The sequence below is a fragment of the Musca domestica genome, unplaced genomic scaffold (assembly GCF_030504385.1).
Source record: "Musca domestica strain aabys unplaced genomic scaffold, Musca_domestica.polishedcontigs.V.1.1 22, whole genome shotgun sequence".
In the NCBI taxonomy this organism is placed as follows: domain Eukaryota; kingdom Metazoa; phylum Arthropoda; class Insecta; order Diptera; family Muscidae; genus Musca; species Musca domestica.
The window spans coordinates 1,868,551-1,894,370 of record NW_026712262.1 but is presented as its reverse complement, the minus strand read 5'-3'; the positions used below and the strand labels follow the sequence as shown (position 1 = coordinate 1,894,370).

The window sequence follows — 25,820 nt, the reverse complement described above, 5'->3', positions numbered from 1 at the left end:
CAGCCAAAATCGAGCTAAGTTAGCCTTCCTAAGCCAGTCAAAAAGCTATTTATGTATTGTCACCTTAAGTACCACATTTTGAACAATCCCGTTTGAATATGTTGCTTGAATCGGTGGTAGGTACAGTTATTTGAGAGCTACCTACGTGAACCTATATTGACAATCTTAAAAAATTCTGTTTGAAAATGTGTCTTAAATCGGGGGGAGGTAATTTAGTGCCTAATATAAATAAATTTTAAGTTTTTTTTTCTAATAATGTCCATAGTTTAAATAATAAAAAAACAGACAATTCTGTAGTATACATTGTGAAATCTTAAGAGGCAATTTAAAAAATATAAAATATATATGATATAAACAAAATATAAAATCACAAATGAGTGGCATATTTTACAAAAATAATAAATATATTTGTCTCGGCGTTTCCTCGGCACGTCAAACAGTTGTATGTTCCATATCTTTGAAATTGTTTATTTCTCTTTAGCATATAAAAATAGAGACTTTGAATCCTTTATCTTAAGGAAATTTTTTTCCGATAATGAATTTAATGTCAATTCAGGATGAAAATCTTCTGCAAGTATTATAGCAATACAAAGCGATTTTGTCGATTTTCATACCGAGGCGAGCTAGCTTCAGCAAATGATACTTCGATGCAAAATGCAACTATTCCATTATCTAGTCTTTCATGAGGTTAATATTTTAGTTTTCCTTGACTTTTATGTCCTTTTAAAATAGTGAAATGAACCACACATTGTATATTGTCGCATTCAAACTGAAATTAATATACATGTTTATCATTATTTATCAAATTGTTTGTGCAAAGCCCTAAAATTGGTATTATACCTCCTAATAATGTTTTTTTTTTTTTTTTTTTTTTTTGAAAGCCTATTGTCCAGAAAGGCAAGCACGTTTCTGTTGAAAATAGATGCCGCTTATTAGATTATTTTCATATGAACACAATCCGTAGTATCTTGGTGCATAATGAGTTTTTTTTTTAATTGCGGACTAGATTTTAAACCGTTTTCAACCAAAAATTTTCGAAATAAATCCCGGAGAAGCTAAAGGTGTAAGTACATAAGAAGCATGAAGTCATTGCTAGGCATATTTTGTGACATTTCATAAAGGGATTACGGAGCCCCACTCGAATCCTGCCGTTGTTTCCAATTATAATTGGATATTAATATGCCTAGCCATGACTTCAAGCTTTTTATGTACTTGCACCTTTACTCTTACTGTCTGCCCAACACGGCTTTAAAAAAAACTTGAATATCTAGGATGAAATTTAAAAAGTTAGTTACCAGGTGGAGAATATCGGACGTACAATGCAGGTATCTCCTGAATTTGGACGAAAGCACAAAACTATTTGCATGTGCAGAATGTCTATCGCAAGTAAATAAACAACACGGCTTTAAAAAAAAACTTGAATATCTAGGATGAAATTTAAAAAGTTAGTTACCAAGTGGAGAATATCGGACGTACAATGCAGGTATCTCCTGAATTTGGATGAAAGCACAAAACTATTTGCATGTGCAGAATGTCTATCGCAAGTAAATAAAAAAGAGTACGTTTCGAAGTACATCCTCCAGTACAGAAATACTATATTCCCGTGTTAGCAAATATCCAAATATCATGATTCTCACTAAGCTAACGAGGTATAACAGCTTCGTAAAAATACAGAAATACAGCCCTGAGCTATGCCCACTTCCTATCAGAATTGTTCAAAATTTTATGCAAGAAGTTGTTTTCATTTATTTGACATTTTTGGTTCATTTTTAACATGAGTCAAATAGTGTGAAAGATGAATGAAATGCCTAGAAGTTCTCTCAAAAATATGATCTCAGGTGTATAATCTTTCAGTTACATGGCAAATCTGGTGAATATCATTAATGCGCGCCCCGCAATTTAAGTTTCTTTCAATCACTGTTTTTGAAAATATTTTGTTTCTATTTTTAAAAACAACACAAAATTGGCAGATGTCGGACACACTTCGAAATAAAATTGTAATCAGCTGGTAGCTCTACCTTACCTTTTTATTGTACCCTGTACCCACAGTAACTTGTTTTCTATAACATCACCGTCAAACACCATGAAAGCTATTTCGCTCAACAACATACAACGCTTTCGGTGTTTGGGGATAGTAAAATGCAATTTATCTATCATGTACTCATAATTGTCTTTACATTGAAGATGAACGTGTTGTACTATATCTAGGAGTTCAGATATGTTCGGGGGAGTTGAGTCATTTGCGATAATACGAGCAGAGGCAAAGCTGACTTTGCTTTCTCCCTCTCCTCATAAATTCCATTTATTGGGAAGGAACTCCACTTCTTTCAAGAGCCAAAACCTTTACTCGTAAAAATTCATTGCAAACAGAAATCTTCGTTCATATGTAGTTCTTTTTTCTATAATGCTACTTACAATAATCCACATTTTAAGCATTCAAAATCTAACGTCTCTTCAAAAATGATTTCACCGTTGTTGTCATAATTAACACTCACAAATTATATAAATTATATATTGTACAATGTTCATAATTCTCAATAAACACAAAAAAGTACAATTTTATCAACCTACTTTATTTCGTTCGGAAGCTAGAGTGATTTCCGCAGACGGACGGACATCGCTAAATCGAGGTGATACAAACAGAATGACAAAGTTAATATACCCTCCTTTTTAAGGTAAAGGATATAATAAAGAATAGCATAAACTATCGAAAAGCTGCTATCGGACGATAAGGGTTTTACATATGTAGTGTCAAATTTTCCATATTTTAAAGGTGCACACATCGTGTGATATATGAAATTCAGTTGTGAAATACATGAGAAAACATATGTACTTATTCGATCACAGGGAGCCCTATTTTAAACGGAAAATACAATTCATGATCCAAGTATTAGGTCCCCCTTCCAACTCAACTGATTACTAACCGATCTGTCAATTAAATTTGAATTCGCCGCATCCAAAACAGACGACAAACATTATTTTTACAGTTGTTCGAAAATATTTGTTTGGCCATTTTAAATTTGTTGTGAAGAGAAAAAGAAAAACATACATACAAAAATTGCAATAAAAATAAGTTTCATTCATAAAAAGGAAGAACTTGTTTTTATTTTAAAGAATATATTATCAGAACAATGAGAAAGCTTTTCAAATAGAAAGATATGCCAGCGAAGAGTTCAATTTTCCGTCCCCAAGGATGAAAATAAGTGGAGTACACTTTGTCAAGTGAATTTCACATCCACATCGCAGGAGTATGTGGTAAAATGCACCCAGAGTGTGCCAGCAATGTTCGTGGCACATGGACCACAAAAATACCGTCAAAACATCAGCGTCAGAATGTCAATGTGGGATCCACTTTATTCTTGATATTGATTGAGACATCCATCACAAACGAATTTTGAATATGTTAGTTGCGAAAATTTTGAAATATTTTGTGTATTATTTAAAGCAATTCACATTTCTAATTAATATAGGTAGTCGCATTAACACACCATGCCTCACCACCAAAGCAAGCGAGGCGATTTGGAATTGGCGGCGCAGCCGATTTGTAGACTAAAATTTGCCGCCGTCAAAATTATATATCCAAATCTGAACCGATCTCGATAAAATTTAGCAAATGTATTTCTGAGCTGTATTTGATATATTTCCCCAAATATTGTTGTTACAGAGTACATATTACGGCTGCGGAGGACAAAAATAACAAATCGGATGAACAATATATATGGGAGCTATAGCTATATCTGAACCGATTTCGATAAAATTTGGCATACTTATTTTCAGGTCCAATCTGATCGTATGTGCAAAATTCCATACTATTCGGACTGATATTACACGTTTGGTGCACAATAAAAGGCAAATCGGACGAAGATATATATGGGAGCTATATCTAAATTTTGATCGATTATCTCCAATTTGGTATGGTATTAAATATACAAAATAAAATATAAAATAATAAAAATACAAGTGAACCATTCGTGGATCATTAAAGAATGTTATGGTTAATTTTGTCCAGGAACGACAAAATAATGTATGGAAAAAGGTATTGTAAAAGGTATTATGGTAGTTGAAATACATGTTTAAAAAATATTCTCACAAACTAATTTATTCGCAGATTACATCAGCAGTTCTCCCAAAATGACACAAAAATTCCTAACCGCTTTTTTGGAAAATACCATTAAAGATTATGAAGCTACCGAAGAGATGATAGAAGAGTTTCTATGAAACTGACCTGGGATTTTGGTACAATTTTTGGATATTATCAACTACTAATTAAAAAGGAAATATCAAAAGCTTTGCTAAAGTTATTGTCAGCTATAGTTTAGACCTAATATGGTTTTCATGTGATAACTAAGTATACATTTACAGCTGGCAAGAATTTTGCATTTATTTCTGAACAAATATTTTGTCATCATCACGCCTTTTAATCAAGAAAGAATATAATCTAATACAGAAAACTAAAGTATTAATATTATACGTTATGTAAGACTTAAGGTGTAAATACATAAAAAGCTTGAAGTCATATATAATACAATATATAATATCATATATAATACAATATATAATATTATATATAATAATACATATGTTATTACAACCGTTATGTGCCAAAACACTTTTTGGACCAAAACAATGTCAAAAGATTCGGTTGGTTTAATGGCATAATCGAATCTTGATTTAACATTAATAAGATCATTAAAGGTAGATCTACAACCGCAAGGTTTCCTAATTTCTACAAAGTCATTCTCAATGCTCCAGCAATAGAGGCGTCATTGCTTACGATGATTGCTAAAGCATAGATGATATGTTGCCGCACTCTAAATTATTGTACAAAATTATAGATCTAAAATCATCAAATCAATTCTGGAAATCTCTACAATTAGAATTATACCAGCAAATAATATTGTGCTCGCCTGTTCCATTACTTGCTCGGTTTCCGAAAACTTATCATTGTCAGGAACGGCGAGCACGTTTCTACTGTGGCTCTGTCCATGGGCTTATTTTTGTATGAATACGATTTGTAGTTGCTTGGTGCAAAATGAGTTTTTGTAATTGCGAACAAGACTCATTAAAAGCTTCCAAATTGATTTCGGACTCAACAATTAAAAAAAATGCAGATCTGTCAAACTTGCTTTTAATCAAACCCAGATTGTCTAAGAAGGAAGTTAATAAATTAGTTACCAAGTCGGGAATGTCGAACATACAATGCAAAGTATCTTCTGAATTTGGAGGAAAGTACAGATAACTTGTTCCAAGATAGTCACGGTATTGGCGAAAAAATTGGATATGCACCAAGGTCGTTACTCAACCTAAATAATGTGTAACAACGTGACACAACGGTGTCAGTAACTTTCACACGTACGATCCTACTCTGTGATCCCTAAAATAATAGTGGCTAAATTGTCAATAACATCAGCGTCAAATCCGAACAGAATTGGGTTTTTTTTCGCCAATTAAGAACGCTTTCGGTATTGAAGAGAAATGAAATTTTCTTATCATCTGCTCATAATTTTCCTTAGATAGATGAACATATTGCACTACATCTAACTGTTCAGATGGGTACGAGAGTGTTGAGTCATTTCGTGTCGTGAGAAAAATCAATACTGGCTAGCCGAAACTCTGATTTTTCTTCAAGAGCTGCAACTTTTGCACTTAAAAGCTCGTTTTCTCTTTTCAAATAGAAATCTTCGTTCATTTCTGTTTCTTTTTCTTTAATTCTAATTATATTATTATTTTCCACATTTACTCCACATCTATCCTCTCTTTAAAAACGATTTCCTCGACGTTGTTGCCAGTACTAGCGTCTATAAATTATAAATTGTATGATCACAACTTTCAATAAACAAAAAGTATTGACAACAAACTAAACTATAACAAGATTTAAACCCGAAAATTGTAGTGTGGAAGCACTACAAATAAACATTTTGACAATAAGATGTCAAAGATAAAATTTCAGAATTCAAGAATTTTTTAATAACATATTATTACACAAGGTTACCTTTTGAATATTCCATGATATTTCTATATACAGTTTGTCAAATAATTCTTTGCAAAATTAAAAAAAATATTTTTTTTTCATATATAAAGTAAAAATTTATTAAGAAAACTATTTTTTTTACATTTCTTTCTTTTACTAGATTAGATTTAATAGTAAATATTGATATTAATGAAAAAATTATACGTTTCTACATTAAATAAAAAATAAAATACAAAAACAAAATAAAAGCAAATATTTCCTTGTCAATAAATTCTTTGTAAAACGAAAACTCATGGTAGAATTACAACAGAAACTTTAAAAATTTTTTTACTATGAAGGTTAATATTTGGTATGGTGTCCATTAGTATCCATGACTGCCTTTAGCCGACGCGGCATTGACTGTATTAGTCCATTTATATCGTAATATTCAGGAATTTTCTGCCATTCTTCTTGTATTGCTTTGACTAAAGCGTTCTTATTGGTAGGACCGCGGTTTGCAAACTTTTTCTTCAATAATGCCCACACATTTTCTATGGGATTTAAGTCTGGACTTTGGGGAGGAGCGTCAATAACTTTGCTGCAATTATAAAGCAACCAGGTCCTGCAAAGTAACGATTTGTGTTTGGGGTCGTTGTCCTGATACAACTTATACTTAAGTTTATTTGGCTTTTGAGGATCAACAAACCCGAAACTTTTGGCACTTCTGGATAATTCATTTTTCAGAATGTCCAAATAATATTCTTTCGTCATAGTTTCGTTAAAAATACGCAGCTCCCCAACGCCCTTTGAAGAAATACAACCCCTCACCATTACAGAGAGCTTGCCAAACTTAACTGTTGGTATTATATTTTTTTGTTGAAGTGCAGAGTTTGGCTTTCTCCATACTTTACTGGGTCCGTCATGATGATATAACATGATTTTTGTCTCATCGCAAAAAATTACATCGTTCCAGTACTCCTCAGCATTTGTAACATTATTAATAGAAAATGTAAGCCGCTTCTCAATGTTAACAGCAGAAAGCAATGGCTTCTTTCTGGCTACATGAGACGAGTACTTGTGGATTTTTAAGACTTTTCTAACAGTCTCGTGGCTCACTTCCTTATGACACTCATTTTTTATGTCCAATGCCAACTGCCTCAGACTTGTTTGCGGATTTTCTTCTATTTTTTTTTTTAAATTTTGGACTGATCGCGTCTGTTGAGTTTTGGTGGTCTTCCCTTAGAATTGTTAAGGTGCAGACGATTTTCTTTTTCTGCACGATTAATTATATTATATATTGTCCTCAATTTAATATTAAACATTTCCGCCAATTCTTTTGCCGTTTTTCCCTTATAATAGTTGTAATAAACTAACTGAATTAAATTATCATCAACAATTAATTTAAAGTTCAAAGGACTAAATATGCCAAAGAATTTGTATCTTTTCAATTGATGCTTGTTTGCCCATTTGGTGCACAATTAATTTGAAATCGGATAAAGATATATATGGGAGCTATATTCAAATCTGAACCAATCTCGATAACATTTGACAAAGATATTTCTGAGCTGTATTTGATATATTTACCTGAATATCGTTGTTACGGAGTGCATATTACGGCTGTGGGGAACAAATGTAATAAATCGGATGAAGAATATATATGGGAGCTACAGCTATATCTGAACCGATTTTCACCAAATTTGGCATACTTATTTTCAGTCCTTATTTGATTGTGTGTGCAAAATTCCATACCATATTACACATTTGGTGCACAAAAAAGGCAAATCGGGTGGAGATATATATGGGAGCTATATATCAATTTTGACCGATTAACTCCAATTTCAATAGGGTTCATCCTCAAATGATTTGTACAAGATTGCGTCTGGAGCGGGCAATAAATGCGACCCGTATTTTGTTTACAAAAATACATGGATGAACGGATATGTATAATTGACTCAGGATGCTATTCTATGCAGATCATCAAAAGGAACTATGGGGTCTATCTCGTTTCCTCTTGCCTGTTATAAACAAATGCACAAAAAAATAATACCCTGACCACCTTGTGGCGTAGAGTATAGACACCTGTCAACAGTTAGTTATTATTTAATATTCCAACAACTGTTCATTATGAATCGAACGAATATGGATGTAGGACGTATCTAGGAATTTAATTCATTTTTTTTATCATATTTAAATCTTACCTTGTCAGAGAATAACTTTAAATGCAACTAGTTTTTGATACCCTTTTGGAACTTTCGTATATTTTCAATATATTGATTTTTGAGATAGTTGTATACAGTTAGGTTATTGAACACCGGGTTCAAGAAGAAGATTCCCTTATCATCTATAATAGAAAACATATTTGCCCCAAAATACTTATCGCAAATCCCGGCTACAAACCCATATACATTCATCTCTTGGGACCACCTAAAGCCCCCATTTTTAAGGTTATGTTCGAGTTATTGAGATTTTTCTACCGCTATAGTCATAGCATAGCACACACACACCAATTAAACAATAAATTATACATTATTTTAACTATATTTTACTTTAAAAACCGACGCTTCCGAGAAATGAAAGGAAATAACGGAATGTGCGATACTCTTGAGCGAAAGGCGAGATGGAAAAATCTTAATAAACATGTAGAAACACGCCAAAACAATAAGACAAACAACATTTAGGGTACCTTAGACCGAAAATGTTTCTGTCCGGCCGACAGAATTTAGTGGTGAAAGAAAACGTTCATAATTTTGTTTAGAAATAAAAGTGTTCCAGAACCTACAAATTAGTACTAATTAGTGCGAATTCTGCTACAACGCGTTCCCGTACTCCAAAAACTAGCAAAACTTGCAGCTCTCTCGAGAAAAAATGGCGCTGAGTGGTGCACATTTCTGCTTGTTTTAGCTACATGAATTTGGCCGCGCAGAAATGTGCAAATTGTAAATTTGCAATTTAATTGACAGGGCTAACATGGTTGAAAAATGTATTGATACATTTCAATGTTCACGTGTGACAGCAAATGTAAAGATGATGATTCTAGGAGTGAAGAGGACTGGCTGAATGAGGAATCAGACGAAGAAAACGTATTGGAAAACAGTCCATAATTAGTGAAAGGTAAATTGAAAAATTAAGCTTAAAATCAAAGATGTTCGCTTATTACGGAAACCATTTTCTTTTTTTTAGGTTGGCTGTCTTTCCAACTTGTGGCATTACGTCTTCTAGCAGACTTAACATTAATTTAATCGGCTCCTCCAACTATGTCAGCTTCTCCGGGGTTGGGATTTGAGAAAACTCCACCTCTAAATACTCTTCAACGCATTCTGAAAACAAAACTTTCTAAATAAACAGCATTCAAAAATAATTATTAATTTTAACTTATTTTCAATACTCATTTTTTAAAATTTTAGCGTCCTTTTCAGTAAGGTTTCGCCAGTCCGATTTAGACTGTTTTCTTTTTGGAATTTTGACATTTTATCGCATTTCTGCTTATTTTCCGTTCCTTTATTTTTTGAGCACACCTAAATGAGAATGGCATTTCGTACTGTTCTCTCTTCTGCTAGTTTTACTACTAAAAAATACTGGAACACAACTAAAACCTTTAATCCCCACGAATTGCGGCAATTCTTAGTTGGGCAATTGGTTTTGCTTTTTTATTTTAGTACAAAAGCATAAACTACATTAGTAAAAAAGGAAATGTAAAGACACGATTTCCGCCGTTGCTGGATAAGCTCGCGGTGTCCAAGGTGCGTTACAGAAATTTGTTTATTTCAGCGACTTGAGTAAGGAGAATGTTTTCATATATGGCCTTGGGAGAGATACCCCGCTTTATTTCACTTATTTTATTCGTAAATTACGGCTGGTTCACTTGTGTGGGAAACTCGACAATCGTCCGGCGACGTGTCCTGGAATGGTCCTGATGGGAGGCTGCTTCTGGGGGTTCTGGCTTTCAGTGGCTTTGGAAACTCGCTGGCTAAATTATGGGGGTCCAATGTTGGGTTCTGGAACCGTGGGTACGCGGTTTCCCGTGGTTGTCGAACTCGCGGGAATAGATTTCTCTAGTGTCGTCCTTCCTTTGAAGAGTGGACTTTTTCAACTCACTCTTCTGCGGAGCAACCTGGGGGCTTCTAGGAATTGGAACCCTTTCTCTGAGTGGCGTAGGGAAACTCACTCTTAATGTTTAGTGGCCGAGAGTCTTACATGTCGTAAACTGGTGTCCTCCTTGGGTATTGCACTCAATTCCCGCACTCGTATTACCGGTTTTCACTTGATTCACTTTTACTCACGGTTCCTTTGCATAAACAAGGAAATGAAAATATATTCTGGATTTGTATTAATGTATACATTTTTATCAGAGTGCATGTTTAGCAGAATATTAAATAACTTATCATTCTTATCTTATTTATCTAGCTCGAAACACGGAATTAATGCACAACACTGGAACTGTTAATAATGACCCTACTTCATGGATATATTACTTACATATGCCTATAGCAAGTGAAGAATTCCTTATTGAACAAAATTATGAAAATCAAGAAAACGAATATATTGAAGAAATAGAAATAAAATATTTTCCGGATATTGGAGACATCTAATAGGATGTGCTGGAGTATATAGCTAAACCAACAAGAGCACCTATGCGAAAAAAATTACTTCGATGAACCCTCCAAAGAGTTTTGGCAAAATATAGTTCAACTGGAATCAATTTTTCACAGTTTAAATGGCAACATAATTGATTACAGAGAAAAATAACATAGCCGAATGTGTGAAATGGTGAAGGTGAAGCATTTTTTTCTTATCCTCCACCATAGTATGGAGAGTATATTAAGTTTGTAAATCCGTTTGTAACACCTCGAAATATACATTTTAGACCCCACAAAGTATATAATTCAGCATAAAATTCTATATCGATTTAGCGATGTCCGTCCGTCTGTGGAAATCAATCTAGCTTCCGAACAAAATGAAGTAGATTAATAAGATTTTACTCAAATGTATACAGGGTTGCCCATATTCGACGGACCCATGTTTTGTTTTTAAATCAAAGAAAAAAAAAAAATAAAAATTTGGCGGTTGGCAATGTTAATTATTTAATTTGTTCCAAGTAGATTTGTTTACATCAATTTTTGAATATGATATCTCTCAAATGGCCGCCTCTGGCGTTGATGACGTATTGTGCCCTTTTTGCTGCATTTTCCATCGTTTTTGAGAGAGATTTTTCTTGAATCTCCTGAGGATTTTCAGTGGCGAAAAAAACGGCAATTTTGCTTATTTACAGTCCCATTCAATGTGAAATGTGCTTCATAGGACATGATAATTTTGTTCCAAAAATGCTCGTCATCTTCGGCCATTTCGATGACTCTTTGGGCCCATTCCAATCGACGAGGCTTGTCCGCAGGCAACATTCTTTGCGTCAATTGCATTTTGTGTGGGAACAAATGCAAATCAATGCGAATAATCCGTTGTAAAGTGGACCGAGCCATGCCCAACTGCTGAGAACGGCGTTTTTGGTATGTTCTTGGGGTCCTCTCAACACTGGCTCGTACGACAATTTTTCGTATAAACGCTTAATGGTGTTCTTAGAAGGCGCACTTCTCACATTTTTTAATGTTTTAAAAGCACGTTGAGTTTTCACAATTGACTTCTTCTGTTGAATGTAAATTTCAACTATTTCAGAGCGCTCGCGTGGCGTGTATTGGTTCATGGTAAAAATCTGCTTGGACTGACGCTTCAAACGCGGTATGTCATTAAGCGATGTGACATCTCTGTCAAAAGTTATGGCGTTGCCAGATGGGTCCGTCGAATATGGGCAACCCTGTATTATGTCTTCAGGACTTTTGGTATCGAAAATGGGCCATGTAGGTTCACGTTTTGGTATAGCCCCCATATAACGGTACCTCCCGATATTCAGTATTTTGATGATTTTAGCGACATTATTAACCCCAATTGTTTCAAATTTGGTATTTGAAGTTCGAAATGGATACTACAACCTAAGACAGAAAATTGTCTGTGCAGGCCCACGTCTTCGTATAGCCCACATATGACGGTACCTCCCGATATTCGGTATTTTGACGATTTTAGCAACATTATTTACCTGAATTGTTTCAAACTTGGTATTTGAAGTTCGAAATGGGTACTACAGCCTATGACAAACATTTTTGTATGCAGGTCCAAGTCTTCGTGTAGCCCTTATAAAACGGTATTTCCCGATATTCGGTATTTTGACGATTTTAGCGACATTATTAATCGGAATTCTTGCAAATTTGGTATTTGAAGTTCGTTATGGATACTGCAGCCTAAGGCAGAAAATTGTCTGCGCAGGTCCACGTCTTCGGTACCTCCCGATTTTTGCGACATTATTCACCGTAATTGTAACAAATTTCGTATTTGAAGTTCGCAATGGACACTATAACCTATAACAAAACATTCCGTATACAGGTCCACCTCTTCGTAGTGGTAGTTTTCGGATTTTTTTTTTTTTTTTGAATTTTTTCAATTTCGTCCCAGCCGAACTTAGGTTTTTTTACTTGTTTCATCTCATCCTGTATCCCGAATTTCCATCCCCGTTAAAAAAGGAAAAGAATGTAAATTTTTTTTTAAATATTTTTTGTTTATTAAATATTAATTTATTAATATTGTTGTAGTTGTTGTAATTTGTATACAAGTATTTAAATGTTTGTTTTTTATTTCAAATACAATTACAATTTTTGTTTTTAAATAGTACAACAGTAGTGTTGTTGTTTTTTTCTCCATATATAATTAGGTGTAATAATTCAAATATATTTTTTGTTTTTCTTTATATAAATATGTGTTTTGTTGTTGTTGCAATTTAAAAACTACTACATACACTCAAAAAATGCTTTGGTTATTGCTGTATAATTATTGGTGTTTTTTGTTTTGTTGTTTGTAAAAAAAAATTAAAACAAATTCAATAAAAAAATTTCCCAAAAAAAAAGAAATTGAAAAAAACTTATTTGAAAAATATGTAACAAATTTGGAAAAATATTTAATATAAATTACAATAAGTACAAGTTTTCGAAAAAAGAGGAATGAAAGAAAAGGAGGTTTCTACAAAAGGAGGGTTAGGCCAAAGATGCCGTTAATGGATTGCCATGTTGGCCTTGGTTGTGGTCCTTCCCCATAAAAAAATGTTGTATAATTTTTAATATTTTTTTTTGTTTTTTAAAATAAGTGTTATGTTGTTGTTCTTTTGCACTACCAATATTGAATGTGTGTTGTTGTAAATTTCTATGTATATATATTTATGTGTATATAATTAAGAGTACCATAGGTTGTCTATTTAAATAAGTCTACTTCAGTATCTTCATATTTCTATGTATTTTTTGTTTTGTTTTGGTTGTTTTGTCTATAAATGTAATAAGCCACATAGCGGTTCCAGAAGGCCTCCAATTTGAAAAATGTACAACATGTCTACAAACTAGAACTTAACTAATCTAAAATCTAAGAACAGGGAGAGTTCGTAAAAATAGAGAGAGGGAGGAGCTTTTTTGTCAAAGCGAAAAATGTTAGGTTAGGTTTTCAAAGGCATAGAGTTTTCTTTTGTTTAAGTACTTCGTAGTCTTCAGTTTGAGTTGTTTTTTTTATCTAGGAATGCTGGATAGAAGTTTAGGAAAGTTTCGTATCTTCTTGAAGTCTTCGTTTCTTGTTCTGTTCTAAATATTTGAGACTATATCCTATTAAAGCGGTTGCACCGATTTTCATTGTTTTGATATATCAACATATTGTTTTGTTCACAACGTCTTCTTATATGAATTATGTTTTTGTTGTTGTTTTTATGACTAAAAAAAATTATTACTATTTAAATTAATTATTAAACCTAAACTATGACTAAACCTTATTAGCTAAAATTAAAAAAAATATTTTTTAAAATCTAAGAAAAAAAATATTTTATAAGAGTAAGCTTTGGTTTTTGTTGTTGTTATGTCTTGTCGTTTTGTTGTTGTTGTTTTTGTTTTGTGAGAAAATCTAATTAAAAAAATACAATAAAAACTTTAATTTAAAGTTTAACGAAGGCAGAAAGAGAGAGAGAGTTTTGTTTTTCAAAGGATGTCCACCCACTCTTGTCAGGTTTAACTGAACTCAGTTCAAATTCCAAAGAGCATGGAGACGAGAGAGTGAGAGAGAGAGAGAGGGAATGTAGCACATCAAAATCCGCAAAAGAGAACTTGTTGTTGTCACACATGACTAGAGAACATTACAGGGAGAGAGAGAGCGAGTCACAGAAATATAATCCCCACACAGCCAGGGTTCGCTGTGCCTACATTCTCCATTTATTTTTCAACTCCCAACAGCTTGGCTGCCTCATCCGGCGATGACATCAACTTATTCAAAATACCCTGGTCACTGATGCCCAACAGATTGCCAATCAAATCTGACTGTGGCTGATGCATGCCATTATCATCGGCCAGATTTTGCTTACGTTCTCGCAGCACTGAACCGGCACCACCATTGCCCCATTCACAGGTCTTGCTCAACAACTCCTGGATCTTGGAACCCATAAACAATGCATTAAGATTGGCATTTGTCATGGCCGGTGGTCCCACCGGTCCGCCACCCTGCTCATCATCCGAATAGTCGGAACAGCTGTTGCCATTATTCAGACCATCCATACCATGGGCCGAACCGTTCATGTTCAGGCCACCGTTGTGCTTCTTCATGTGACGCAACATGCTATGCTTCAGCGTAAACTTGCGCAGGCAAATTTCACACTGAAACGGCCGTTCGCCGGAATGGGTACGCATGTGACGGCGCAGGTCTTCGGTGGACCAAAAGCGGCGCAAACAAAAGGCACAAATCACTTTGCGATTGCTGTAGTCCGGATACTTGCCACCCTTGGTGGCATCTTCGTTGGCTCGCTGGCGTTCCTCTTCTTCGTTTGACTGGATTTGAGCAGCCGCATCGGCATCATTGTCAATGGCGCCCTTGGACACCAGCAGTTCGTATTCTTGCAAATGATAACACTTAATGTGGTCCAGACACTGGGCCCGCTCGGCAAAGGAACTCTCACACAAATGGCATTTGTATGGCAACTCTGAGGAGGAAACACCCAAGGCGGTTTCCGCTTTCAATTGAAACTGATTGATGTGCTGCATTGCCGCCAACTGCTTGAGCAGAGCCTGGCGTTGTTGGCGTTCATGTTCCAATTGCTGTTCTTTTTCGCGAAGCTCTTTTTCCTTTTGTTCCCTCTCCTTCTCCTCGGCCAGACGGCGTTTTTCCTCCTCTTCACGTTCCCTTTGTTGCCTCTCGATTTCTTCCACAGACTTGGGCAGGGGAATGGGTTCGTTGACATCCTCGTCGGGTACATAGACGGAGACAGCCGATTCCACATTACCATGCTTGCGCAGCAAGTGACGATCACAGTTACTCTTGGTGGTGAAGAGAAGCGGGCAGTGTGAGCATTTGAAGGGTTTCTGCCCGGTGTGGGTAAGGATGTGTCGCCTCAGAGAGCTGGACCAGGGGAACATGCGCTGACAATAGGGACACGAGACACGATTGGGCGCCAAGCTGTAAGCTGACTTCTTCTTGGTGGGAACACCGCTGGCAGCATCTTCGGCTCCGGAATTGTTGCTTTCACTGGCACTGCCCGAGGCCACCAGGCCCTCTTCATCGCTCTGATCCATGTGATTGGCAGCATCTCCGGGACGGAAATAGTTGTTAAATGACACCGAATTGCTGGTGGCATTGTCCACCAGTTTGGCCACCGGTACCAAGTCCTGAGATTCATCTTTGAATGCCGAACTGGCCACTTCTTTGAGGGATTTGCCAACAGCAGGCGCTTGAGCAATCATTGATTTCAGGGTGCTGTTTGGTGGTACCACTTCGGTGGCGGGTTTTGGTCCAGCCTTGATAGCTTGTTCCAAAATAGATTCAGCCACTTTTTTGGCAGCCTCCTTGGGTTCCTCGCTCGTCTCATTTTTAAGCTTGACTTCTTCCACGGTGGTAGGCAAGTTATGTTCCTCCACAGCATCATTGTGCTCACGAGCATCGTCATCACCTTCACCATTGTCTTCTCCATCATCATCATCATTATCCACTCCTTGGTCCTTATCCATCAACTGTATGTCACTGTGGTCAAAATCGAAATCTTGGTCATCATGGATTTCCTCCACATCATCAGCATCGGCATCCTCATCGTCATCATCCTCATCGATAATGAGTTTGGGCTCATCATCCTCCATTGAACCATTTGGGGTGCCATTTTGACTACTCAGATGTGGATGTTGAGTCGACGATCCGTAATTGGGATACCCGGCAGGGTTGCCATTTGCGTTAAGACCTCCCAAAAACATGTTCGAGTTGGCCACACTATTAGAGCCATGGACCAAGGCCTGCTGCAACAAATCAGGATCCTTGCGGGCCTTCAGTTGCTGTGTCAATATGGCATACTTGACTTGATCGGAAATGGGTGAATGATTGGCGCTGGCATTGGAGCCGAAGTGCGCTTGGGCAGCCACGGCGGCCTGCAAATGGCTAATGCCATTCATATTGGCTGCACTGCTGGCACCACGTCCACGCATAACATGATGGCCGCTACGTTGGCGCTGGGCATAGTATTGAGGATGTTGCTGCTTGACGTGTCGTTCCATGTTCGAACGCAGGGTAAAGCGGGCCGAGCAATGTTCACAGGCAAAGGGACGTTCGGTGCGATAACGACGTTGTTTCTGTTTCGGCATAAAAACACCATTCTTGAGCACCATTTTAACGGGACCATTGGACAACATGGTGGGCGGCAAGTGGGGCGGCTGGGAGCCGGCCATTGCCGAGGGATTGACAACATGCCGGGGAATGTTCAGATGGCTGGGATTGGGTGAGAGCAGACCAGCTGGCTTGGACGAAGCCAATGGCTGGCCATTGGATTTCTCCGACATCAGCGGACTCATTGGTGGCATTGCCGGCAGCGATGCTGCTGGATTCATGAGTTTTTCCAAATCGGCCAGAGATGGCGTTGCGTTGGCGGCAGCAGCAGCTCCTGTGGCGCCCAACATGGTCCTGAAGAAGGGAGCCAATTTTTGGAAATCCAAATTATTCGGCATGAAAGGAGAATTGGGCATGAGGAATGGATTGAGTTGGGGGAAGAGTAACTGTATACGGTATAGTTGTTGCAGATACTGGGCAGGATCACTGAGCCAGGGTTGGGGGCCCATTAGAAATTGTTGTTGTTGTTTTTCCAATGCCGACAAATCGGCCGGCTTGTTGGCTTCATCAGTTTTCGCCGTGGCTGTAGCCGATGGCAATACCGTAGGTATTGCGTTGTCCTTCTGCAGCAAAGGCAGTGGGGCATCCAAGGCCACCTTGGGTTCGGGTGGATTTTGTGCGTTCGTTTGTGTATTGTTGGGTTTCTTGCTCAAATCCAAAACATCCATGCTCATGTCAATGGGAGCCGCTGATGATGACGAGGACGAAATGTTATTGTCCACGGCACGTTTGTCATTGTAGCTATCGCCATAGCCAGACGAAGCCGAAGATTTGTCCAGCAGCTCGTTGAGGTTCTTCACTTGAATTTTGACGGGCTTATTGGTGCTGTGGTCCCCACCACCTTGAGTCAACATTTCCTTGAGATGAGAAACGGGCGTCGAGCGATCCTTGGGATGGGGCTGATGACTGTAGTATTCGCTGTCGTCATCGATTTCTGGCGAGGAGAATAGATGCTGCTTCTTGTTGGGATCATCACAGCTGGAATCCTCGGAGGGATGATAGATGATGGCACGTTTGACATCTTCCCGTGTGGTCTTGGCATGACGATTGCGCAAGTGCCGTTCACAGTTGGCCTTGGTGGTGAAGGCATAATTGCAGACGGCACATTCATAGGGCCTATCGCCGTTGTGGGTGCGCATGTGACGCACCAAGGCGGCCTTGTCACAAATCGAATAGGGGCACATGTTGCAACGGAAGGGACCGGCTGGGCCCACCTCGCTCAGGTGGATGCGATTGTGACCCTTGAGGGCGCGCAGATTGGGAAACACTGCCGTGCACAGTTTGCAGGGGAATTCGCCGCGCAATTTCATTTTACGGAACTCGGCGGTGAATACATCCTGGGCCTCTTCCTCGTCACGATCATAGCTGAATTGGGAGGAGGGTGTATTGACCGATTGTTCAAAGTTCTTGAGGAAATTTGAGGTGTTCGACGACGAGGTCATGTTCAAAATCGATTGAATATCGGCCAAATCTTTGGAATCATGGCCAGCCGAGGGTTCCGATTTAATGTCATCCTCGGTCAATTCGATGTTGTGATGGGATGAAGGTGAGGAGTTGGCAGCTTGAGCCATCATATTTCTTAGCTGCAGATGGCGGAAGAGTTCCTCTCGTCGATGTTGTTGCTCTTCGTTGGTGTTATCCTCGTGTGTGTCGTTGTCGCCGTCGCCTTCGCGGGCACAGTGGTCAAGGGAATTGTCCCGGGAATGACGTGGTCTGGGACTGAAATGTTCTCGCCGCTCGGGCTTGATGTCAGCTGTGCAGGGATGCATGCTGAGCTGATGATGGGTCCTGAAGATGACCTCGCAGTTGGTACATTTGGCTGGTATTTCTGGATGTTTGGCATCCATGTGTTGATCCAGGGCGGTGACACTGCTAAATTCATCCTCATTGCAGATGGGGCAGATTAAAGATTCGTTGTTGTTGTTGTTATTGGTGGTGGTTGCGGATGTTTTTTCACCATTTGTTGCGAGGGAGGTGGCCAAAGCTTTGAGTTGTTGTTTCAGCAACTCTTCGGGGTTTTGTGGGATTTCCCGTTGGCGTTGCTGCTGTTGTTGTTGTTCGAGATCATGTTCATCATTATCGTTACTTAGCTTACGTTTGTAATTGTTGTTGTTAATTTTCAAATCGTTGTTATTATTGTTGTTGTGATGGTGTTGACCCGTGGATGTGTCTGTTGAACAGCCGCCATCACTTTCATAACTTTCCATGGCTGAAGTTTCAGCGTTACCATTTAATCGCTTGTCATTAGCACCTGTCGTTGTTGTTGTTGCGGTGGTGGTGGCGGAGGCATTAATCGCTGACGTTTCAATGTGATTATCATGCGGTGTTGTTGTTGTTGCTGCTACAGCTGCTGCTGCCGAAGGCGTTGATAATTTAACGCCTTCATTTAATTGTCCATTGCCTAATGGAGTTGTGGCATTTGCTGTGGCATTCGTTGTTGTCTTGGAGTTGAACTTTGTTCCATTCGAGTTGCGCCGATGATGGGTATGCTGATGCTGTTTGTGGGTGCGCATGTGGCGATGCATGTTGCCATTTGTGGTAAAAGTGAGATGACAATATTTACAGTTGAATGGTCGTTCGCCGGTGTGCACCAGAACGTGACGATCCAACGATGAGGCAGATGAGAGTACCTGAAATGGGGGAGAGACCAAAATTAGAAATTTCAGGGCGAATTGAAAAACTGGAGCTGGAGATGCAAAAGGAGAACAGAAAAACAAATACTCACCTTTGAGCAAATACGACAGGTGAAATTCTCCGTATTCCCCGAGGTGTAGTTGTGGCAACGTATGTGATTGGTGAACTGATGAGCATTGGCAGAGACTACCTCACAAATTGGACAGAGATATTTCATGTCCTCGCCGGGTGCCGAATCAGCACTGGAATTTCCACCCGTACTTTGCTGGTGTGGCGGTGTCGAGGCTGCCGATGAGCTATTCGATTTATTGCCATTACCAGCCGACGCCACCGCAGCCGCCGAGGTGTTGTTCAGCAGCTGACTATTGCTGGCATCCACAAAACCCGATTCGTTGCTGTGATCGATGGCGCTGAGATTGAAGCGAAACTTTTTGCGCAGCGAATTCGGATTATCGGCATTGTATTCAATGTGTACACTGGTCCGCTTGTCCAAAATGTTGCGCGATGCCAAACGTCGCTTGTGATGATGGCTTGTGTGCTGGCGCTGTTGTGGCTTCTCGTCGGCCGACTCTTCGTCATCGTAGTCGTTGGCCTCATCGGAATCTTGCATTTTATGTTGCAAATATCTTTGGGTATTTGAGGCGACCTCTGAGTTGACCTTATCACTGGCCGCCGTCGCCGCCACCACCAGGGGTGTGGAGGTGGCTGTCTGTAGTTTCTTTGGTGTGCGTCCCAAATCTAAATGTTCCAACGATGATTCCGAGGTGGCCGAATCACGTCTTTCCATTTTAATGGCTGCTGGATGAGTTGCGGAACTTTCAGCTGTGGAATTGGTGGTGGGGGTGTGTTGCGATGTGGCCAACATGTTGGTTAGTTGCTTGGGTTCGTTCGGGAGTTATGGGTTTTGAGTTTTCAAAAATCTTCGTTGTTGAGATTTGAAGTCAATCTGAAAATGAAAAAAAACGAATGAAAAAAATTAATTTTTTGATTTGAAATTTATGTCGAAGATGTTTTTGTGTTTGCCACAAGATTTGAGTGATTTTGGCTAGAGTTTTCGATTTGGCAAAGTAGTTGTTGAAGTAGATTTTGTGGGATATAAAATAATTTTGAAAAAAAAAAAATGATTTTCTGAGTTTTTGTTTTTAAATTTTTTGAAAAAAATATATAAAAAATTAGAAAAAAATTAATGAAAAAATACATGTATAAATTAAGGGATATTTGAAAGACTAAAGGCCATGGCCTATATAAGGTAGGCCAGCAAGCCCATCACAGATATTCAATTTGCATATCGGTAGCTCAGATTTTTGATTTTTTTTTTTTGGAATTATAGTGAAATTAATTATATTTTGTCTTCTTGGCGGACCTTGTATAGGCCTTGGATTTTAGAATGAAAATATTATATTTAAGAAGACCTAAAAAGCAGCATCACAGACCCTTATGTTGCAAATCGCTTGCTTACAATTTTAATGGAATATTTTGGAATGTTCCTAATTTTTTTCGATTTAAAATGAATAAGGCAAAATTTCACATGAAGTATTTTATTCTTAAAAAAAAGAAACAATAAATAAATAAATAAATAAATAAAATTAAAAAAAAAAAAAAACTAAAATAAATAAAAAAATTACAAATATTTTTTTGAAATCGCCACCCTCTTGAAAACATCCGTTATGCTTGGGTTTTACCACAGATAAATTTTTGTCTTTGAAAATGCCTTGCCTTTATTTGTAAAATTATATTTATTTCGTTGTTATAACAAAATGGCTGTTTTTTGTATTTACTCTATTTATTTTTTGGTCATTAATCATTACTAAGGGATTTTTGTTTCTTTTTTTCGGCAGTTTATCAATAACATTTTGATTCCGCATGAATCACAATGAGAGGTACTCATCATATTGAGAGGGAAGAGCAGGCACACACACATACAGATACTTTGGTCTTATGAAAAACTGGAAATCCGATAAGAATATATAGCGATATATCAAACACGAACTGGACGACCTGATCAAACCAACAAAGTCTTAATAGAATTCAATTTCATGAAAAAAATTCTTTGGAGGAAATATAAATTTTTACTAAAAACAATACTATTTTATATATGTGTGCATTTTTTCGAAAAACATCGAAAGTTTACTTTTTTCGCCACCTTGTATATCCAGCTGTACTACTTGTTTTGGTTCATATTTTGTTTAATCTTGCTCCTTTACTATTCAACTATTCATTGTGCTCACTTTTTGGGCTCTCTTGTTTTCTGTATAGAAAGAAAGAGAAATATTTGCAAGCCAATGAAAAAATAAATAGAGAAAATTGAGATCTAATTGTATATATATACATCCGCAGCGAACGAGTTCAAGGAAACAATTCAGCAAAAGGAACGATGAAAACTTAATGCGGTTGCTTCATTCAAGTTTCTTTACTTTTACATTTTGCCACAAAAAAAAAAAAAAAAAAAAAAAAAAAAAAAAAAAAAAAAAACGATATAATTCTTACCGTTCATCTATTTTGCTTAGTTCATAGTTTCTCTCTTCTTTGATTTCAGTTTTTGAAGAAAAAATAATAGCATATATTTTATTTGGCGACAAAATCGAATATTATATAGAATATTTAGAAAAATATTGAATCAAATATATAGAAAAAGAGATTTAAATCTTAAATCTATATCTGGCTTTATTTGTATTGTATCTGAAAAAAAAACCGTTATGTTTCTAATTGCCTTGTTTGACTTGCCGTCGGCATTTCCGTTTTCTGATTGGAAGAGGTTTTTTATTATGTTGTGTGATGCTGAGAGAGAGAGAGTGAGAGAGAATTTGGTGGGAATTGGTTGAACAAATTGTAAAGAATTAAACACAATTTGAACAAAATATTGAACTGAATTAGAGAACAATTATTTTTTAAAATTTTAAGATTTTTTTTTTCGAGAACTTTTGGTACTAAATTTTGATACTAAAATGTGTCAAAAAATTATATTTTCAAATATATATCGAGAATACCAAGAGAATTTGGAATTATCTATCATAAAAATGTTAGTCTTTCAGTTAAATTCTTTAGTCTTTAAGTTAAATTCTGCATAATGGTAAATTAAAAAAATAAGAATCATAAGACTTCAGGGGATTTCCTAGCCATCGGGGATTATTTAAAATACACTGGTCACCATAATTATTCGTATTGCCATAGCTCAGATTATTATCCATCTAAAACATGGAATAATATTTACTTGAAAACATTTTTTTCTATTAAAGCAATTTTTAAAAAATAAAATTAAATCGACCAAAATAAGACAGAATTTTACGCAAATGAAAATTATCCGCACAAAAAACTATTCAAGATCCAAACGATTTTTTTTGTTGATTGAAAATATATAGTTTTCGAAAACATGAACCTAATGCTGCGTATAGTTTGGGGGATGAACTCTTTCTTTTTGCAGATTCTTGTAATCAGGATATAATTTTGTTACCGTTAATTTTTGGGGTTTTCGAAAACTAAATTCACTATTCAGTCCTTTTCTGGATGTTTTAATATTTTCGGTTTTTCAGATTGTTGATGATTTGAAGGCAATTTGCTTCTTTCTCTAGCAGAGTGGGATCGGCCAATTGTCTTCTTGCCGATTTGTTTAAGAAATTTATTTTCCAAATATAATTTTTTATAATGAGTTTTCGCAAATGAGTTTTCCTTTCAGTTGTAATCATGCTATCTTTCGAACGAATTGAGATAGAAGGCTAAAATTTTGCATAGATGCATAATGTACCAGTAGGCAGGTTAAGTTCGTAAATGGGCCATGTCGATCCACGTTTTCGTATAGCCCCCATATAACGGTACCTCCCGATATTCGGTATTTTCATGATTACAGCGACATTATTCATCGGAATTGTTTCAAATTTGGTATTTGAAGTTCGTAATGGGTACTAAAGTCTATGACAAAAAAATTCGTAAGCAGGTCCACGTCTTCGTATAGTCTCCATATAACAGTTTTCATTTAAGTGTTAGTTTCCGGATTTTTTTTTGAAAATTTTCAAGATCCTTCCAAATGGCAGAGGGTATTAAAAGTTCGGCCCGACCGAACTTTGTTTTTATTTTGTTTGAGGAAACAAAATTCTGAAATTTTATTTTTGTGAAGGCCCGAATATATCGAAAAATTAGTAACTACTCAATGTAGAATTTGGATTTTGGTGTTGATTTCGATGATGGGCGGAAGATGTTGGTGACCACTGTATATTCTTTTTTTATTATATCTGAATATTAAAATTAGTTTAAAATGCTAGGTAATTTAAATTTGGAATGGTTTTGAAATTTCATTTAAATTTTAGTATGCCAATAGGAAAAGATTTCAGAGTTTAAAAAATCCCCAGAAAATCCTCTCCTACTTTGCCTAATAAAAATAACCAAGAAAATTTTGAAATTCTATGATTTTAACCCAAACCCTATTGCAATGGTTTCTAAATGAAAATTTAAAGAAATATAAAAACTCGATGCATTTTTAATTTAGAATAAAAATAATGCCTCTAGAATTCAAAGTCTCTGAATTACAAAAACAAAAAACCAAAAAAATTGACAACAAAATTTATTCATTTGCCTACCTTTTTTTTCTAAATGAATTAATCCGTTAGTTTTGGTTTTAAAAAAATAACTTGGTTTTAATTTTTTAATCCAAATTCAGGTTGTTGCGGCTGCCTGCTGTTTGTTGTTTCAACATTATTGTTTATTTATTTATTTCTAATTTTTGTTTGTTTTGAATTTTAGAAAATAATATTTTCACACATTTGTTAAATTTAATTACGACATTTGGTGGAGGTAGTGTTTTGAATTTTCAATGCACCATAAATTCAATTTTTTTTTCTTTTGAAATATTTTTTCTTTTGCTGGATTTTTCACAAATATTCAATATTTCTTGTTGTTTTTTGGTTTAGTAATTTGTTTCACTTAATAACTATTGCACCATTATTTTATTTCGTTAATTTTTTTATGTAATGTTGTGAGCAATTTTTTTTTTAATTTTTCTTGAGCTCTTTCTTTTAACTTTTCTTTTTTTTCTTAAGGAAATGATGCTCTTGGTAAGTTAATAATTTTCTTTTCTTTAAGTTTGTGTGAAGCGTTTTTCTTTTTGAGTTACGGTGCTGCGGATATAATTTTTCTTCCGTTCGTTTGATGTATCTCCGTACGCGAGCACACACTTAATGATTGGTCTTGTCGAAATCCAAACTGAACTTGGTTTACGGTTTGGGCTGCGGCGCGGATGGTGGTAATGTTTGTTTGTGGTAGTTGAAATCTGCTCTCAGCACTTAAATGAGTTGTTGAACAACGTATCCGTTACACGATGTACTAAAAGTCTTGTTGTTGTTGTTTCAAAAGGTGTTTCTTTTCTGTTGCTGCTGCTACTTGGCTCCCGAAATTTCAATTTCAATTTCCGTTTCTTAATTTTTTCTTTCTTTGGGAGAGTATTTTTTTTTCTTTTTGGTTTTGGGAGTAACTTATAATATTTTTTTGTTTATCTTAATCTTAAAAAAGTAATTGTTATTCTAGAATTATTTCAAATGCTGTTTTAGAAACAGCAGTGTTCTGAGTTCGTTAAATGAGTTATCCTTTAGTGTTTGGCAGATGAAACTCGACTGAGTTTGGTCTGACGTTATGGAGTTGTATTTAAAGAAATATTTTCCAGCACACACAATCTTTGAATTTAATCCCTCTGCCATGGGCGCAGCAGCAGCAGAGGCAGCAGGAAAAAAGCAGCACAGCACCTTTATCACCTTAAGCGGCAACAACAATGATTGCACACAATCCCCACACACATCCTCAACACAGAACAGATGAAGAGCAACAACAACAAGAAAATTATCTCTGAAGAGGACAGTCTCAAATGATTGGGTGTTTTGGTGCTTCTCCACGACCAAATGAGTGACAGAGCAAGCAAGCAAACCAACCACACCACTCATGCCACGAACAAACGAACACCATTTAGCCGACAAATGCACGCACAAGCACACATACACACACGAGTACATCAGCGGCGAGAGCAAAAACACCAAAGATGATAACAGAAAAGAGAAAACCCCAAAACAAGAGAGTAAATTGTAACATCTCTCACAACTACAAGAAACGGTAAATGAGATGTGGTGAGTGTGTGTTGGTAGGTTGGTTGGCTTAGCAAAGGTGCTATTTTGATGGGAAAAAATTATCTGAGAGATAATTTTGTTTCTTGTGGTCGTTGTTGTTGTTGCTGCTGCCACAATTCTTTCTCATGAAAACATCTCTCGTTGTTGTTGTCGTTGTTATTAATTCGTTCTTAAGAAATCATCTCCGTGGATATGGAGAAATGTTTTGTTTTCGTTTGTTTTTTTCCCTTTGCTATTGGAAGGAAATGAAATGGGTAGGTGTGTTTGTGTGTGTGGTGTGGTATGTTGCCATGGTCATCATCAGCGGCAGCAGAGACAGTAGCAGCAGCAATGATGACGTCGCCGTCGTCGTCTTCATCATTACAACATCATCTTCATACGCATGTCTGTAAATGCGTATCTAATGGATTTTTCTTATTGCCTTT

General features: G+C 36.7%; 1 protein-coding gene across 1 annotated transcript; it reads right to left on the bottom strand.

Moving 5' to 3' along the window:
• Positions 1-12,750: 12,750 nt before the first annotated feature.
• On the bottom strand, positions 12,751-25,172 carry LOC101897888 (ras-responsive element-binding protein 1). Its single transcript, XM_005175175.4, has 3 exons — positions 23,863-25,172; positions 19,383-20,237; positions 12,751-19,287 (listed from the first exon to the last, which is right to left on the bottom strand). The coding sequence occupies exons 2-3, from the start codon at positions 20,154-20,156 to the stop codon at positions 14,233-14,235; spliced, it is 5,829 nt and encodes a 1,942-aa protein (XP_005175232.2). The 5' UTR covers positions 20,157-20,237; positions 23,863-25,172; the 3' UTR covers positions 12,751-14,232.
• Positions 25,173-25,820: the final 648 nt, after the last annotated feature.

What these genes read in the sequence shown, in the direction of transcription:
- LOC101897888 (XM_005175175.4), bottom strand. Translation starts at nt 20,156, where the DNA reads ATGTTGGCCACATCGCAACACACCCCCACCACCAATTCCACAGCTGAA. An exon ending in CCTGTCGTATTTGCTCAAAG is followed by an intron (nt 19,288 to 19,382) that starts GTGAGTATTTGT and finishes CCCCCATTTCAG; the next exon opens with GTACTCTCATCTGCCTCATC.